The sequence below is a fragment of the Carettochelys insculpta genome, chromosome 14 (assembly GCF_033958435.1).
Source record: "Carettochelys insculpta isolate YL-2023 chromosome 14, ASM3395843v1, whole genome shotgun sequence".
Classification (NCBI taxonomy): domain Eukaryota; kingdom Metazoa; phylum Chordata; order Testudines; family Carettochelyidae; genus Carettochelys; species Carettochelys insculpta.
Window position 1 is genome coordinate 6637420 of NC_134150.1, and position 18695 is coordinate 6656114.

Consider the following 18695-nt stretch of genomic DNA (forward strand, 5'->3'; position numbering starts at 1 on the left):
GCAATTATAGACTGGACATCTAATGTCAGTAACAGGCAAGAACAGGACATAATTTGTTTGTGAAAATTCAACATGGGACATCATGCCTGACCAATCTATTAGAATTCTTTGAGGAGGTCAATAAGAATGTGGACAAGAGGACCCAATGGATATAGCATACTAAGACTTTCAGAAAGCCTTTTACATGGTCCTTCACCTAAGGTTCTTTAGTAAAATAAGAATTCATGCGATAAGAGGTAAGGTTCTCTCATGGATTGATAATTGGTTAAAAGACAGAAAACAAAGGGTAGGGATAAATGGTCAGTTTTCAGATTGGAGAGGGGTCCCATAGGGTACTGTATTGGGACTAATACTATTCAATATATTGTGGCAGGGTGGGGCCAGTGAGGCAGGAGTACAAAGAGCTGAGACAGCTAGCAACCAAAGTGGGAACAGCTGAGGAGTGGGCTGCCCTAAATCAATCAGGGCCAGGTGATCCTACTCAGGGGCTACCTTTATAAGCTCTTCTCCACGCAAGGCAAGGGAAGGAGGGTGAAGGAGAGTTTGGGAGACTAGTGAGGAGAAGGAAGGAGATGGAAAGAAACAGTCAGGGGCTATGTCTATGTGAGCCCCAAACTTTGAAATGGCCATGCAAATGGCCATTTCGAAGTTTACTAATGAAGCGCTGAAATGCATATTCAGCACTTCGTTAGCATGCGGGCGGCCGCGGCACTTTGAAATTGATGCAGCTCACCGCCACGCAGCTCGTCCTGACGGGGCTCCTTTTCGAAAGGACCCCACCTACTTTGAAGTCCCCTTATTTGCATCAGCTCATGGGAATAAGGGGACTTTGAAGTAGGCGGGGTCCTTTCGAAAAGGAGCCCCGTCGGGACGTGGCTGTGAGCCGCGTCAATTTCGAAGTGCCGCTGCCGCCCGCATGCTAATGAAGCGCTGAATATACATTTCAGCACTTCATTAGTAAACTTCGAAATGGCCATTTGCATGGCCATTTCAAAGTTTGGGGCTCTTGTAGACACGGCAAGGGTTATGAAAGAGGAGAGGAGCCTCAGCAACCCAGGGGGCTGTGCTGCCCCAACCCAGGGAGGGCCTGGAAACTAGAGGAACTGGTCAGCTGAAGGAGCCAAATGAAGGAGGAGACCAGCTGCCATGACTACCCCTTGAGGAAGGGAATACCAGGGAGAAGCATCTGGAGGAAATGACCCAGGGAGAGAAGCTGCAGGGGTCAAGGTGAAGTTAGCCAGCCCTCCCATGTAGCTACTGCCCAGGGTCCTTGGGTTGGAACCTGGTGTGAGTGGGTGGGGACTGGGTTCCCGCCAGGCTGCCTCCTGCCCCAACAAGGGTAACATGGTGCAGGGGGTGGGGCCAGTGGACTAGAAGGCCTGGGGCCCAGGAATGAGACTGACCACAATATTCATAAATGATCTAGAGAAGGGTGAAGAGTGAGGTGGCAAAATTTCCAGATGATACTAAACTGCTCAATATTGGGGAATTTAATCAGGGGGCTGGACTGTATGACCTTCTGAGATCCCTTCCAGCCATATGATTCTATGGCTGCATCTACACTAGCAAGATCTCTTGGAAAAAACTAGGCCTTTTCAGAAGAACCTGTGGTGCATCTAGAAATAAAATGTGCTCTCTCAATCTGAAATCAAAAGAATGCAGTACTTTTCCTGGCAGCCCTCTTCCTCTCCCAGATGAGGAACAGCATCTTCTTCGGAAATATTATTTTAGGAAAAAAAGTGTGTAAATGCCCTAGGGGCTCTTTTTTTTGAGGGAGCAGTCCTCATAGCACTGGATTTTTCAGACCCTGGCCTGGTCTTTTGAAAGAACAGGGGCTGTGTGGACACCATCTATTGAAAGAACAGATTCATTTTTTTGATCTGCTTTTCTGGAATCATTTAAAAAGGGACAGAGAACAAGGCATAGACTATCTTACTACTGCTATATAAATCCATGATAGGCCCACATCTTGAATACCGTGTACAGACATGGTTGCCTGGGACCAATCCTGTTCAACTTGTTCATCAATGATCTAGAAAATGAGGTAAGCAGTGAGGTGGCAAAGTTTGCAGATGACACCAAGTTGTTCAGGACAGTCAAAACCAAAAGGGATTGTGAAGAACTACAAAAAGATCTCAGCAAACTGAGTGATTGGGCAGCAAAATGGCAAATGAAGTTTAATGTGGGTAAGTGTATGGTAATGCACATTGGAAAAAATAACCCAAATTACACGTACAACATGATGGGGTCAAAGTTAGCTACGACAGATCAGGAAAGGGATCTTGGAGTTATAGTGGATAGTTCTCTGAAGACATCCACGCAGTGTGCAGCGGCAGTTAGTAAAGCAAATAGGATGTTAGGAATTATTAAAAAAGGGATATATAATAAGACCAAAGATATCATACTTCCCCTATATAAAACTCTGGTACACCCACATCTTGAGTACTGCATGCAGATGTGGTCTCCTCACCTCAAAAAAGATATGTTGGCGTTAGAAAAGGTTCAGAAAAGGGCAACTAAGATGATTAGGGGTTTGGAACGGGTCCCATATGGGGAGAGGCTAGAGAGACTGGGACTTTTCAGTCTGGAAAAGAGGCGATTGAGGGGCAATATGACAGAGGTATATAAAATCATGAATGGTGTGGAGAAAGTGAATATAGAAAAATTATATACCTTGTCCCATAATACAAGAACTAGGGGACACCAAATGAAATTGATGGGTAGTAGGTTCAAAACTGATAAAAGGAAATTTTTCTTCACAGAGCGCACAGTCAACCTGTGGAACTCCTTGCCGGAGGAGGCTGTGAAGGCCAGGACTCTATTAGGGTTTAAAAAAGAGCTTGATACATTTTTGCAGGTTAGGTCCATACATGGCTATTAGCCAGGGGTAAAGTATGGTGCCCTAGCCTTCAGTACAAGGGCAGGAGATAAATCACTTGATCATTGTCTTCTGTTCTCCTTCTCTGGGGCACCTGGCATTGGCCACTGTTGGCAGACGGGATACTGGGCTGGATGGACCTTTGGTCTGACCCAGTATGGCCATTCTTATGTTCTTATGCCTCATTTCAAAAAATGTATCTTAGCATTGAAAAAAGTTCAGAAAATGGCAACAAAAATAACTAGGCATTTGGAATGGTTGCCATATGAGGAGGGACTAAAAAGACTGGCACTTTTCAATTTAGAAAAGAGAAGACTGAGGGGGGGACATGACTGCAGTCTATAAAAACCATGATTGGGATTGAGAAAGTGAATTAATGGAAGATAGGTTAATCAAGGGCTATTACCCAGGAGGGGTAGGAGTACTGGTGTCAGCTTGTTTGTCAGAAGTTGGACATGATTACAGGAGAGGGATCATTTGACGATTATTTGTTTTGTTCCTTGGCTCTGTGACAGCACTGGCTATTGTTGAAACAGAATAATGGGGCTAAATGGACCTTTGGACTGACCTAGTATTGCTGTTCTTATATTCTTACATCCAAATTGCATAATTTATCACAACACTAATTAATATTAGTTCCTAATGGAACCAGCATGAGCAGATGGGGCAAATAATCCCATTCACAATAGGTGTGCTGAATTACACCCTTGTTTCTAAAAGTAGTTATTCCATCTCAGGTTTGAAGTACAGTGACAGTGATGAAGCCTGCAATGCCATTCATCATATGCATCAGCAGGAAACTTCACTTTCCACTAGTCAGAAGGAAAGAAAACTGGTCCTATTTTGCATGGTCCAGTACACCAGGCTCTTTAAAGGTAAGTTACAAAACTTAGGAAAGCTGCCTCTTCTGTATCAGAAATTCCTCACCTGAGTCAAGTCACCTTTGCAGCTTCTTGAAAGGTAGGATATGAATACAAGTGAATTTCCTCAAGACATTATATCATGTACAGTAGGATCTCAACAGCCGGGAGGGTTCCATGTTGAGAACGCTTGCAAATGTTGACTCTTGTGAATATGGCAACTACTCTCCCACCTACAGCCCAGCTGCCGGGACTCCTACCTGGAGCCCCAGTGAGGCAGCAGCTGCTGGTGCTCCTGGCCTGGAGCCCTGGGAACACAGCAGCTGCCAGCTCTCCTGCCCGGAGCCCCAGGAAGTGGTGGGTGCCAGTGGTCCTGCCCAGAGCCCTGGGGAAGTAGCAGTTGCTGGTGCTCCCTGCCCGAGAACCCCATGAAGCAGCGGCTGCTAGCGCTCCCTACCCTGGAGCTCTGGAGGAAGCAGCCACTTGTGAATAACTGAATTCACAAACCTTAAGTTTGCAAATATTGAGACCCTAGTGTATGTTATTTGTGTTGTGTTCATCTGTGTCTGTCCAAGCAAGGCTCTAAAATGTTCACCAACCCCAGCCTGTCATCCGGCCACCACCCCGCCCCATCCCACCCCTAGTGCCAGCCCCTCCCCCAATCAGCATGGGGCTCAGCACAGCCCCCTATTGACCCTCTCCTCTATACTGTGACAGCCCCGTTCCTTGCCCCAGCTCATAAACTTGGGATGTGTATTACAACTAGTTTCTGTCTGGAACTTTCTTCCAGCCCGACTTCCACTTGCAAGTGGAGCTGCAGCAGAGCCGGTAGTTTAACATTAAATTTGGTGACAGACTCACCCTAGTTCACACCTCATTATACTTCCCCCACACGCTCTCCGGGTGCGTGCCCAGTGCCTTTGGGGACATGGTGAACAACAGGGGGTTGTCCTGTCCAGCCAAGCCCAGTCCCGGTGCCCGGCCCGCACCCCTGGTGCCTTCCCTTGCACCCCGCATGCCACCCACAGCCGCTCCCCGTTCCCTAACCGCCCCCCGTCAGCACGACACTGCCGCAAGGCTTGAACCCCGCTCCCGCCCTCGGACGCACCCAGCTTGCAAGGCGGGCACTGCAGCAGCTACCGCGGCTGAGCATCCCCCTGCCCCGAAGGTCCCCTATCGCCGCCATTTTTCACGCTTTTTCCTGAACGCCAGACTGAAACCTCGCGAGACTCCTAACGCGCCATCCGTGAGGCAATCTTGCGCCTGCGCTTCAGTCCCTCTCTCCCCTCCCCCAACAGAGAGCGGCTCGTCATTGTCTCACTCTACTGGCCACTGTCTTCTCGCGAGACATAGTTAGTAAACATCGCTCAAAATGGCGTCTGGAGGCACAGGGTAGGGTGCTTCGGCAGAGATACGGTTAGAGGCGGAGAGAGGGGTGGCGGCGGGACGGTGGGTGGTACAACAGAGGCGGGAGTCTTGGCCGGGCTGAGACGTGGAGCCTCGCCTGGGTAATGGGGTGCATGGAGCTGAATGCGGGGCGGCCAGTGCGGGGTGGGAGGGGTCTGTGGAGGTGGTGTCTCTACCTCAGCCTGAGCTACGGCGGGGTCATTAGGGATGAAAGGGTCATAGAGGGCACGTACGGGAGGGAATAAGGGGTCGCATGATAATGGAGTGAGGGACCCGGTGCTCAGCTCTGGTTACTGACTGCAGGGGGAGCAAACTTTTGTGTTGGGTCTCACTTTTCCTCCCTGCCATTAGCAGTTGGCCCCCCCCCCGCCCCTTCCCCGTCGCACACTCACCTGTCTAATATTCAAGCCGATGGGAACTTCGGTTATGTTCAGATGCAAAAAAAAAAAGGCACATGTAAGAAAATAAGTATGTAAAATGTAACAACTTCATGAATGGGTATAGGAATGTGCATACACATACATATAAACAGTAACATATTTCAACGTTTTTAGTGAGATGGATGAGCCAGAGACCAACAGGCACTTGTGCTTTGCCAACCCGTAGGAAATTTCATGCCCACACAAGGGGGAGCTGCCTCACACTTAGTGCACCCATGACTTACTTTCTGGAGGGTTGGGGGAGGGCCATGCTCAACTAGCCTAAAGCAGGTTTGGTTCTGTTTTCCAGAAAGTAGGGATGTTCAATCCTATTTAATTGGTTAACTGGGTAACTGCTAGGCTTAGCTAGTTAAACGATTAAAAAGGGTTGTGTGCAGGGGTGAGGGAGGGAGGCTGCTCCAGACCAGTTGGAGGGGACAGTTGTTGCTCTGTCCTGGCTGAAGTGTCCCTGCACACAGTGTCACTGCAGGTGGGGGGTGCTTGAGCACTGCCTGAGTAGTCCTATCCACAGCAGATGGACTGCAGGCACTCTGGCTTGAGTAGATCAACCCCTGACTGTAGTGACTTGAGGCTTGTTGAAGGGCAGGCCTCCCCTGCCACTTCTCCAGCTACCCTTCCCCTTGCTGGGGCTAGTCCAGCCTGACTGAAGCACCCCTGCCCACAGTGGTTCTGTGGGGCTGGAGCAATCCCCTGCATGTGGTGGGTGTGCATGCTGCTTCAGCCCCTATCAGTTAGCCTTAACTGGTAAACCTCATCCTTTTAATTGGTTACACTTTAACACCGCTAATTCAAAGCCCCACACTTTAATGTGAGGGATAATTGTTTATGTCCATGCTAAAACTTTGAGACACAGTTAAGCATTGCTAAAGCTATGTTTTGCATGTCTCAGTTTTGCATAATAGGGTAGTTTCTGCACAAGTTCTTGCATGGAAATCCTCTCTCTTTATGGCTACATCTGCACTTAGAGAACACTTTGAAAAGGCCATGCTAATGGCCATTTGGAAGAATATTAATGAGATGCTGAAATGCATATTCATATGTGGCGCTTTGAAATTGCTGCTTTTCACTCCTGTGTGGCTCATCCAGACAGGGGTCCTTTTCGAGAGTACCCCACCAACTTCGAAAGCCCTGAAGCATGATAGGAATAGGGGGATTTCAAAGTTGGCTGGGTCCTTTCGAAAATTACCCCTGTCTGGATGAGCCACGCAGGAGCAAAAAGCAGTAATTTCAAAGTGCTGTAGCTGGTGGCATGCTAATGAGGTGCTGAATATGGATTTCAGCACCTCATTAGTATTCTTTGAAATGGCCATTAGCATGGCCATTTTGAAGTTTTCTTTAAGTGTAGACATGGCCTGTAAGGTAGCTTTTATGGTCTGTAATCCTCACCCAACTAGCTAGTGCACGTAATAGCCACATGTAGAGAGAAACTTTGGCAGAAGTGTGAGCTAGGGTGGTATGGGGGAGAGCTGGTAAAAAAGACAATAAGCTTTTGAGGGAGGACTAGCTCAGTGATTTGTGCATTGGCCTGCTAAACCCAGGGCTGAGAGTTCAATCCTTGAGGTAGGCTATTTAGGGATTGGGGCAACTAGATGTCAGGGATGGTGCTTGGTCCTGCTAAGAGGGCAGGGGGCTGGAGTAGATGACCTCCCAAGGTCTCTTCCACTTCTAGAAGATGTATACCTCCAATTATAAATATAAAATTTTAAACCCCAAAGATCTCCCAGTTAGGCAATCTACTCTAAACTTCAGTGTAGCACAGGTGTGGCCAAGCTTTTTGCATCAACAACCACACGGCACTTTTTATATGTTCTGGGGGCCCAAACACATAGTAGCCCCAAACTCACCCCCACCCTATCCCGAGGCTTAATCCTTCTCGGCCTCAAACCCCACCCCCATCCCCAGGCTTAATTCCTCTCAGCCCCAAACCTACCCCCTATTCCCAGTTTTAACCCCTCTGAGCCCAGCACCTCCTGCCCCCATTCCCACCCCCAGGTTTAACCCCTCTCAGCCCCAAACACACCACAGGAAATGGTTTTGCAGGCCAGATTCTGGCCCATGAGCCACATGTTGGCTATCCCTAAATAGAATATCATCCAGTTGCCACTGTATTATAGCTAATAAATTGTTTGATCAAAACATGTAATTAAACATGATATCCAGTCTTGGTTTGATGACAGTAAGATATGGTGAATCTGCCATCTCCCTTCAGCGTTTGTTCCAATGGTTAATTGCATTCATAGTTAATGGATGCCTAATTTTTACAAGGACTTTGGCTTCAGCTTTTGGATCTTATTTCTTCTGATCTGTTTCTCTGCGAGGCAAAAGTGCTGTGGCCACATTTTCTCCTCCTGAAGATATTTATGCACTTGTAGCACTTGCTATTTACACCTTTCTGCTAATAAGGAGGAAAAATCCAAATGCCTTTTGCTATGCATTTTAGGTGACAACACACCTTTTCATAGCATGGATGTGCTTCGAGGCAATGTCAATGCTAGGAAGAAAGCTACGAACACACTTGCAAACTGTGTAAGCTTGGAAAGCTGTGCATTTAGCATGAGGGCGATGCTCTGTCAGTTTATCTGTATATAAGGCAATAACTTTTCAGTACTACATCCAGTCAGTTACATAATTTCAAGAAGTGGTCTAGCCATCTGGAGAAAATAGTTCTGATTTTGTAGAAATTCAGAATGGGGTAAATTAGTGGCAATCACACTCTCTTTCTTTTGTTTAATAGCATCACAATTTCAAGCAGCAGTCTAGTTATTTATCTCTTTAGCAAGAAGTTCCTGTCTGTCATTAATGCCTTCCAGAATAATGGTATCCTTATATCATCTGTGCCCATCCTCCTAATGCAGTTTGAAGTGTAGACACCCTGCATCACTTACCACCCAGACAGAAAGATGACAAATAGGTGTGCATACATTCAGTAGCAAGGATGGCAAGTAGAATAGGAGACCCTAATGTAGGGAGAGTAGGTAACTTGCCACATCTAAAACAGGATGGTTTGGAAAGTTTCTTAAATGCCTCATGAGGCCAAAAGTTGTACAACTGTCAGTGGGAGCTGGAGTTCAGCTTCCCATAATATTGTGTGCTTCTAATGGAGATACTTTGACTGGCTAATCCTTTTAATATCCATAGCATCCAATATTTCATGTCTTTTTTTTGAAATCACCACAAACCTGGGCATCTCCTCTTGATGTCCACTGTCTGTTACAGCAGCATGGATCTGACACACCTTTTCATGATTAAGTGTTTCCAGTAGGGGCTGCGTGATCCCATAGTTGCAAGATGAGCTGTTCTCACTTAATGCTCATAAGAACTAGGGAACATGACCATTCCTTGGAGGCTAGATTGCTGTGGGATCTATAAAGGAACCATTCAAGATTGTTGGCAGCATTCACAGAGCATCTGCAGATGGTGGAGTGCCAGTTCTGGGCCAAGAAACAAGCATGGACGAGTGGGATTGCATTGTCATGCAGGTTTGCGAACCTTAGGTTTGTGAATGTTGAGACCCTACTCTACTGTGCTGACTTTACCTCAATCTGGACTCTATGGTGCTTGGGGAGATGGTGTTGTAAAGACAGTGTAGTGGGGCTGTTATGTCAGCGTCAGTACATTCACAGCTAGTCAGTGTAAGCTGTTGTCTCAACCTAACTGTGTAATGTAAACCAAGCCAAAATAACATTACTGATGAATTTAAAGTGCATAAAATAAACTTCCTTAATATGTATAGTTTAGGCAGATTAAATGCTCCACAGATAGCAAAATAGGACAAAGTTTTAAAACTTCGGTGCTTGAAGTTATATTCCATACCCACACTTGCACTTAATGTTCTTAAAATCATTTTGGATGAGCAGCAGTAGTCAGAATATTAAATAAACATTTGTTTTAGGAGAATACTCTGCATTTTATGTTGTCTCCTAACTACAGTGGATCAGAAACTGGATATTCCTTCACACAGAAAGAAGTTGAAGGATTCAGATTTTTTTTTTTTCATTCTGCATCTGGATAAAACAGAATTCCCCAAATATTTTTTGCACAAAAACACAGTAAGAAAAAAAAAAAGACATGCACACAGTCAATAATCTGGTGGTTAGGATGCTAAGGATGTGGGAGGTCTAGGTTCAAGTATCCGCTTTGTTTGATTTTGAGTAGGCAGGTGGACCTGGGTAAGCACAGTGTTACTCTTGTGTGTTTGTTTGACCAATGGAAGACAAGTATTTATACATAGTGGAACAGCTTCACCTGGTGAGTGAGAGAGTCTGACCTAGAAACTTGGAATGTGTGTTTCCCATATGCCAATCAAGTGCCCAAATCGGAGTCAGTATCTTTCTCCAGATCTCCTGGTTGAAGCTGTTTCACCTGCATAATTACATATTCATTAGGCCAAGAAGAGAGAGAGCATCACAGTGACTTTTTTTGGAATTTACCCTTTCACACAGTAATTTTTTTGTTTTAGTAAGTTTTCATTTTCAAAAATAAAAAAGCCCTAAAAATTTATTCATAACTCTAGTGCATTGTTGACATTAAACCATTATTACATTCTTTATTGTGTATTAGTTACAATTTCCAAGGATTTAAAAATATATATAATTAATGTTCTTAAATACAGATAAACCATAGGGCAATTTGTTATACTTAATAATATAACAGATATAAACAATGAAGAAATATTATAGTATTTACAGCATTAACTACATTGTCAAAAACTTGCCATCTGACCCCTGCTTAAAAAAACTTACACCAACACACAGAGATAAGCCTACCACTTCTGTGTGTGCATTTTAAAGAGTCCAAAACCTGCCCACATGCATGAAGACTTAACAGGATCGTATGTACAAATTCTAGAGCTTGGATGCTAAGTCACAAAGCATTATTTTTGGTGATCAGTTTCAATTGCATGCCAATGAAACTTTCTCTGAAAAACTACCTGTAAATTATTAACATGAATGTTTGATAGGGGAGCAATACATAATGGATGTGTCTACACTAGCTTCCTACTTTGAAGAAGGCATGGTAAGTAGGCTGTTGAGAGTTTATTAATGAAATACTGCAGTGCATATGCAGCACTTCATTATGCAAATTTCCCCACAACCCCCACGGCAACTCCAAAATGTTAAACTTCGAAGTGCCAGCTCGCGTGTAGCCACAGCGCACATAAAGAGACTTCGAAGTTGCCCAAGCACTTTGAAGTACCGGCAGGTGAGCCATGGCTACATGCGAGCCGGCACTTTGAAGTTTAACACTTCGGAGTTGCTGCGGGGGAGAATTAGCTCAGTGAAGTGCTGCATATGCACCGCAGCACTTCATTAATTATCTCCTGATACCCTACTTACCATGCTCCCTTCGAAGTAGGAAGCTAGTGTAGACACAACCAATGTCTAATTACATGCCTGCCACACAATAACTGGTATTATTTCGTAATCATTTGGGGGGAAATTTGAATTACAGCATGTAGAGCACTGCGTTGTGCTGAAGAAAGAGGTGGGAATCATATCTTCTACCCTTTCTTCGCACTCCCACATGCTCCTGTAAATTTTTGAAACTGTAAGCCATCATAATTTACCTACATTCCAGTTATTGTTAAATGCCTTGCTCATTGTAAGTACCCTGTGGAGCAGTTTGTGTCTATTTTGAAATAGTAACAGAGAGGTATCCATGTTAGTCTGTATTCTAACAAAACAAACCCGCAGTCATGTAGCACTTTAAAGACTAACAAAATTACCTCATAAATTATTTTGTTAGTCGTTAAAGTGCTACATGACTGCTGGTTTGTTTTATTTTGAAATAATTCAACCTCCATTTTAGCATTTGATATTTTTAAATTATTGTGTTAGTGGTGTGCAGTAGATTATGCATTATATATGTGTTGGTGCATATCACTTTGCCGCATCACTTTATTTAGGGCAGGACAACCAATATTTTGGTATATGCAGTTGCCTTTGAAGAAAACATTAGAATGGCCATACTGGGTCAGACCAAAGGTCCATCAAGCCCAGTAGCCTGTCTGCCGACAGTGGCCAGTGCCAGGTGCCCCAGAGGGGGTGGACCAAAGACAATGATCAAGCGATTTGTCTCCTGCCATCCATCTCCAGCCTCTGACAATCAGAGGCCAGGGACACCATTCCTACCCTTGGCTAATAGCCTTTTATGGACCTAACCTCCATGAATTTATCTAGCTTTTTCTTAAATTCTGTTACAGTCCTAGCCTTCACAGTCTCCTCTGGCAAGGAGTTCCACAGGTTAACTATGCACTGAGTGCAGAAGAACTTTCTTTTATTAGTTTTAAACTTGCTATCCATTAATTTCATGTGGTGTCCTCTAGTTCTTGTATTATGGGCACAAGTAAATAACTTCTCCCTATTCACCCTCTCCACACCTGCCATTATTTTATATACCTCTTTCATGTCCCCCCTCAGCCTCCTCTTTTTTCTAAAGTCCCAGTCTTTTTAGCCTCTCCTCATACGGGACCTGTTCCAAACCCCTAATCATTCTAGTTGCCCTTTTCTGAACCTTTTCCAGTGCCAGGATATCTTTTTTTTTAGGTGTGGAGACCACATCTGTACACAGTATTCAAGATGTGGGCGAACCATAGATTTATATAGGGGCAGTAAGATACTCCTTGTCTTATTTTTTATCCCTTTTTTAATAATACCTAACATCCTATTTGCCTTTTTGACTGCCTCTGCACACTGCTTGGGTGTTTTCAAGAAACTGTCCACGATAACTCCAAGATCTCTTTCCTGATTAGTTATAGGTAAATTGTTATTTTTCCCAATGTGCATTACCTTATACTTATCCACATTAAATTTCATTTGCCATTTTGTTGCCCAGTCACTCAGTTTGATGAGATCTTTTTGAAGTTCTTCACATTCTGCCTTTGTCTTGACTATTTTGAATAGTTTAGTGTCATCTGTAGACTTTGCTACCTCACTGCTCACTCCCTTCTCCAGATCATTTATGAATAAATTGAACAGGATTGGTCCTAGGACTGACCTTGGGTGACACCACTAGTTACCCCTCTCCTTTTGGAAAATTTACCATTTATGCCTACCCTCTGTTTCCTGTCTTTTAACCAGTTCTCAATCCATGTAAGGACCTTCCCTCTTATCCCATGACAACTTAATTTACATAAGAGCTGTTGATGACGTATCTTGTCAAAGGCTTTCTAGAAATCTAAGGATACTATATCCACTGGGTCTCCCCTGTCGCATGTTTGTTAACCCCTTCAAAGAACACTAACAGATTAGTAAGGTATGATTTCCCTCTGCAGAAACCATGTTGACTTTTGCCCATCAAATTACGTTCTTTTATGTGCCTGACAATTTTATTCTTTACTATTGTTTCAACTAGTTTGCCCGGAACTGACGTTAAACTTACCGGTCCCCTAATGACACTTCAGTCTGGAACCGTTCCTCAGTTTCATTTCCCACAAAAAATGGTGCAGGTTTGGGAATTTCCCCAACATCCTCAGCCGTGAAGACTGAAGCAAATTAATCAAATAGTTTCTCTGCAATGGCTTTATTGTCCTTGATTGCTCTTTTTGTATTTGTATCTTCTAGGGGACCCACTGTTTATTTAGCAGGCTTCCTGATTCTAATGTATTTAAAAACATTTTGTTATTACTTTTTGAGTTTTTGGCTAGCTGTTCCTCAAAATCTTTTTTGCCTTTCCTTATTACAGTTTTACACTTAATTTGGTAGTGTTTATGTTCCTTTCTATTTACCTCACAAGGACTTGCCCTCCACCTTTTGAAAGATGTCTTTTTATCCCTCAATGCTTGTTTTACATGGATGTTAACCCATGGTGGCTCTTTTTTCAGTCTCTTAGTTTGTTTTTTAATTTGGGATATGCAGTTAAGTTGGGCCTCTATTATAGTGTCTTTGAGAAGCTTCCCTGCAGCTTGCAAGGTTTTTGTTCTTGTCACACTGGCTTTTAATTTCTGTTTAACTAACCTCCTCATTTTTGCTTGAATTCCCCCTTTTGAAATTAAATGATAGAGTGTTGGACTGCTGAGGTGTTCTTCCCACCACAGGAATATTAAATGTTATTACATTATGATCATTATTCCCAAGCGGTCTTGTAATAGTGACCTCGTGGACCAGATCCTGCGCTCCACTCAGTACTAAATCGAGAATTGCCCCTCCCCTTGTGGGTTCCCGTACCAGCTGCTCCAAGAAGCAGTCATTAACGGCAATGAGAAATCTTATTTCTGCATCTCATCCTAATGTGACATGTACCCAGTCAATATGGGGGTAATTGAAATCCCCCATTACTATTGAGTGTTTTGTTTTGGTAGCCTCTCTAATCTCCCTTAGCATTTCAATGTCACTGTCACTGTCCTGATCAGGCGGTCGATAATATATCCCTAGTGCTATATTCTTACTAGAGCTTGGAATTACTGTCCATAGTGATTTTAGGGAACATTTTGATTCATTTAAAATTCTTATTTCATTTGATTCTACATTATACTTCACATACAGTGCCACTCTGCCACCCACACGGCCATTCTATACTTCTGATATATTTTATATCCTGGTGTGATTGTGTCCCATACATTGTCTTCATTCCATCAGGTTTCCGTGGTGCCTATTATGTCAATTTCCTCCTTTAATACAAGGTACTCCAGTTCACCCATCTTATTAGTCAGCCTTCTAGCATTTGTGTAGAAGCATTTTAAAGATTTGCCTCTGCTTATTTGTCTTCCCATCTTTTATATGTGATTGTTTGTCTGATCTAGCCCATTGTTTGATATCTCCCCTCCTGTCTTTTTCACTAAAGCCTAGAGTATCTCTATCGATGGATTCTCCTCTAAGAGGAGTTTCTGTCCGATCCACGTGTTCCTCTGCACCAGTCGGCTTTCCCCCATCTCTTAGTTTAAAAATTGCTCTATGACCTTTTTAATGTTTAGTGCCAGCAGTCTGGATCTAAAAGCCTTAAAGTATTTGTCTCAGTTCTGGGGTGTTCAGTGTGAACATTTATTTCAGGTGTCATTTTGAATAAGAGGCTTTGGAATATCTCAATCAGCAAAATGCTTGCTTCTTAGAGAAGTCTAAGCCTGTTACATTTATGTCATATGCCTACAGAATGTAACAGAGAGGGAGCCGTGCTAGTCTATATACTGTCAAAACAAAAAGCAGTCAAGTAGCACTTTAAAGACTAGCAAAATAATTTATTAGGTGAGCTTTCGTGGGACAGACCCACTTCTTCAGGCCATAGCCATACCAGAACAGACTCAATTGACCTTCCCCTCCCCCACCCCCACTCTTCATAAACCTGAATTACCCACCAGGAGAAGTAAAAAAACAAATTGACAGGGCCAGACAAATACCCAGAGACCAGCTACTCCAAGATCGGCCCAAAAAAGCCAAGAACAGAACACCACTGGTCATCACCCACAGCCCCCAACTCAGACCACTGCAACGAATTATTAAAGACCTACAACCTATCCTTAATCAGGATGCCACACTCCAGAAGGCCGTGGGTGACATGCCTGTTCTCTCCTACAGACAACCTCCCAACCTCATGAGGATCCTCACTAACAGCCACAGTCTATACCCCAGGAATACCAGTCCTGGAACCTTTCCCTGCAACAAAGCCCGCTGCCAGCTTTGTCCACATATCTTCTCTGGAAATACCATCACTGGACCTAACCAGGTTACTCACAGAATCACGGGCACTTTCTCATGCTCCTCTACTAACATCATATATGCCATCATGTGCCAACAACACCCAGATGCTTTGTATATTGGACAGACTTCTAACTCCCTTAGACAAAGGGTCAATGGGCACAAAACAGACATCAAAACACTCCAGATCCACAAACCAGTTAGTCAACATTTTAATGGAATGGGGCATTCTGTCAATGACCTAAAGGTATGTGTGTTACTGAAAAGGAATTATCGCACTGTTTTGGAAAGAGAAACAGCCCAGCTGGCTTTTATATTCAAATTTGGCATATTAACACATGGTTTAAATCGTGGTGGGAAATTTCTGAGTCACTATAGGGGCTTGTCTGCATACTTGGCTCAGTCTAATTCTTGACCTTGCCCCCCACCCCTCCAGTCTCTGATTTGCTCACCTTGATTATCTTTTTCTGATTTGTCCTCCTTGCTTACTGTTTTTGGTTCTCTGTGCCTTAAATATTGAGTCTGTTCTGGTCTGGCTATGGTCTGAAGAAGTGGGTCTGTCCCACGAAAGCTCACCTAATAAACTATTTTGCTAGTCTTTAAAGTGCTACTTGACTGCTTTTTGTTTTGATAGTGTATAGACTAGTACGGCTTCCTCTTTGTTGCTACAGAGACAGCAGTGGAGGTGAGGGGCTCCAAAAAGGAGTGTTTGTGTTCCCTTCCACCAGGTAGCCTGAGAGTTCAGCCTGTTGCTGGGGTGGGGGGAGGGGAGGGGGAGCTGTTTACCCTGCTCAGGCAGACCAGAGGGCACCTACCCCAGTGCCCTTCTAGCAGAGGGACAGAAGTCCAGACCCCGGCAAGGGCCACTGGGGCCCATGCCACAGGACCTAAAACATCTACAAGATTGTGATCTGAACAGGGTCTGGGGCTCAGACATGGGACTGCCTTTGCCACCACTGGTATTACTTTCCCGTGGTGATAGTGATTTTATTGTATGTAGCACAGTGCCATTTGATAGTGGTCATATTGGGACATACTTGAACAGCATTTCCTGCAATTCAGTAACCTAATATACGATTGCAAGGGAATTTACATTCTTCTGTTAATCTTTTATCCAGACCGTGTGATGGAATCAATTTAATAAAAGTTGAATTGTGCAAGTTGCTTCTTGTTTACTCATAATCTTTTCACAATCAACTCCAAGAATGTTTTAAGTGAAGTCTGTTTCTGTACACATTGTGCTACCTCTTTTAGGCTACGTCTACACGTGCACGCTAAATTGAAATAGCTTATTTCGATGTAGCGACATTGAAATAGTCTATTTCGATGAATAACGTCTACACGTCCTCCAGGGCTGGCAACGTCGACGTTCAACGTTGACGTTGGGTAGCACCACATCGAAATAGGTGCTGCAAGGGAACGTCTACGTGCCAAAGTAGCACACATCGAAATAAGGGTGCCAGGAACAGCTGCAGACAGGGTCACAGGGCGGACTCAACAGCAAGCCGCTCCCTTAAAGGGCCCCTCCCAGACACAGTTGCACTAAACAACACAAGATCCACAGAGCCAACAACTGGTTGCAGACCCTGTGCATGCAGCATGGATCCCCAGCTGCCGCAGAAGCAGCCAGAAGCCCTGGGCTAAGGGCTGCTGCCCACAGTGACCATAGAGCCCCGCAGGGGTTGGAGAGAGAGTGTCTCTCAGCCCCTCAGCTGATGGCTGCCATGGCGGACCCCGCTATTTCGATGTTGCGGGACGCGGATCATCTACACGTGCCCTACTTCGACGTTCAACTTCGAAGTAGGGCACTATTCCCATCCCCTCATGGGGTTAGCAACTTCCACGTCTCGCCGCCTAACATCAAAGTTAACTTCGAAATAGCGCCCAACACGTGTAGCTGTGACAGGCGCTATTTCGAAGTTGGCGCCACTACTTCGAAGTAGCGTGCACATGTAGACGCGGCCTTAGTGCACTGTCAGTGAAAGTACTGTATGCTGCACTGAAAATCATGCTGAGGTTGTTAGTCATTTCACTACATTCATACATTGTTTTCCCATTTTACAATAATGCAAAAACATACAGTACAAGGCAAAATGTCAGTGTAGGTTTTACGATTTTAGCTGCCTTTAAAGTGAGTTTTCTGAATAGCAAATGCATACTAATGTATTGCATATCATAGTCTCTACCTTCAGAAGAAAAGAACATCCCTGTTACGCCAAAATATCCCCCCCTTCCCCTCGCGACCACAGTGATACTAATGTACTGCATATTATAGTGCATAGCTGGCCAAAGCATTTTAACAGTGTCACTGTTACACTGAAATCCTGACCAATGTGACCAGACTGCTTGGAAAACCTGATATTTAGGGGTAAATTAGAGGTAAATAACAGAATACTGAGAGCCAGAGCTGGTAGCTGTAAATAAAGTTTATGGGACCACAGGAAACTTGGCCACACCCATGGTAAGTGGACATGTGGCTAACTAAAATCGTGTTGGACCATGAATTTTGTCAAATCAGAGAGTGCCAGACTAGGAAGGTTCAGCCTGTATTAGGTGTTATGGTAATACATACACATATAATATTTGATGATGGTGTCCATAAATCTCAGCTAGGATTGGGTCTTGTTTTGTTTAGTGTTATACAAAAGCTAGCAGATGTACCTAGAATAAAATGTTTTCTATCCGGTAGTAATTGCTGAATGCCAGTTATTGTTGTAATACATGTTTTTGTGTGGTTGGCAAATATAGTAATTTTTGTTGGTGTCTTCATTTTACAGGTTGGATTGCAAAAAACTTGCTTAATTCTACGTTTTGCTTACCTTTCCCATCAAAAAATGGAGTACAGGACTCAAGTATCACATTTTGAGTGAGAGAATCCTTCAATCCAAAATGGAGAAAAAACGTAGAAAGAAATGAGCCTGTTTACTAGGCTTAACATCAAAAAGCCATGAAATCTAGATTTTTGCTTAACTTGGACAAAACTTTAAGACTATCCAGTTGAACAGCACAGCAAAGGCAACATTTATTCATACAAAATTGAACTAACTTATAAAGACAAAACGTGTCATTTGAATATATGGAATTCTTGGAATGAAACCATATTCTCTTATGACCATGAAGTTTGCAAACATCTGGTGGATCCTGATTGTAATTTTATTCTGTGGCAAAAAGCATCTAGGTACAAGACTAGGAAATTCCTCTCATGAGACCCACTTATGTTCTGGATGCTCTCATCTTACTTTGAAAGTGGAATTCTCTTCAACAGTAGTAGAGCATGGTAATAAAGTTTTTAAAATATGTTTAAATCTTTGGTCTGTGATGATAACCTAGTGCTCAGATTCCCCAATCAGGTATGGTGGTGTGTTGTGTGAAGTCCTTTACAGTTATATTAAAAGACTATGTCCCCTTCTCCTTCAATTAAACAACAGCAGAATGTGAGAGTTGAAGGCAAGGTAATGGTCAAAACATGCATCTGGAGCTA

General features: G+C 43.9%; 1 protein-coding gene across 2 annotated transcripts in view; it reads left to right on the plus strand.

The window, feature by feature from the left end:
* The first annotated feature begins 5033 nt into the window (after positions 1–5033).
* The window catches only part of MBTPS1 (membrane bound transcription factor peptidase, site 1), a 71865-nt gene continuing 58203 nt past the window's right edge, over positions 5034–18695 (plus strand). Inside the window, exons 1-2 of one of the 2 annotated variants that reach the window (XM_075008331.1) lie at positions 5034–5130; positions 17992–18491. In XM_075008331.1, the coding sequence (XP_074864432.1) occupies positions 18305–18491 (187 nt within the window). In that variant the 5' untranslated portion in view covers positions 5034–5130; positions 17992–18304. Of the gene's footprint in view, positions 5155–17991; positions 18492–18695 lie in introns of both variants that reach the window. The other variant, XM_075008332.1, reaches the window with a different exon arrangement.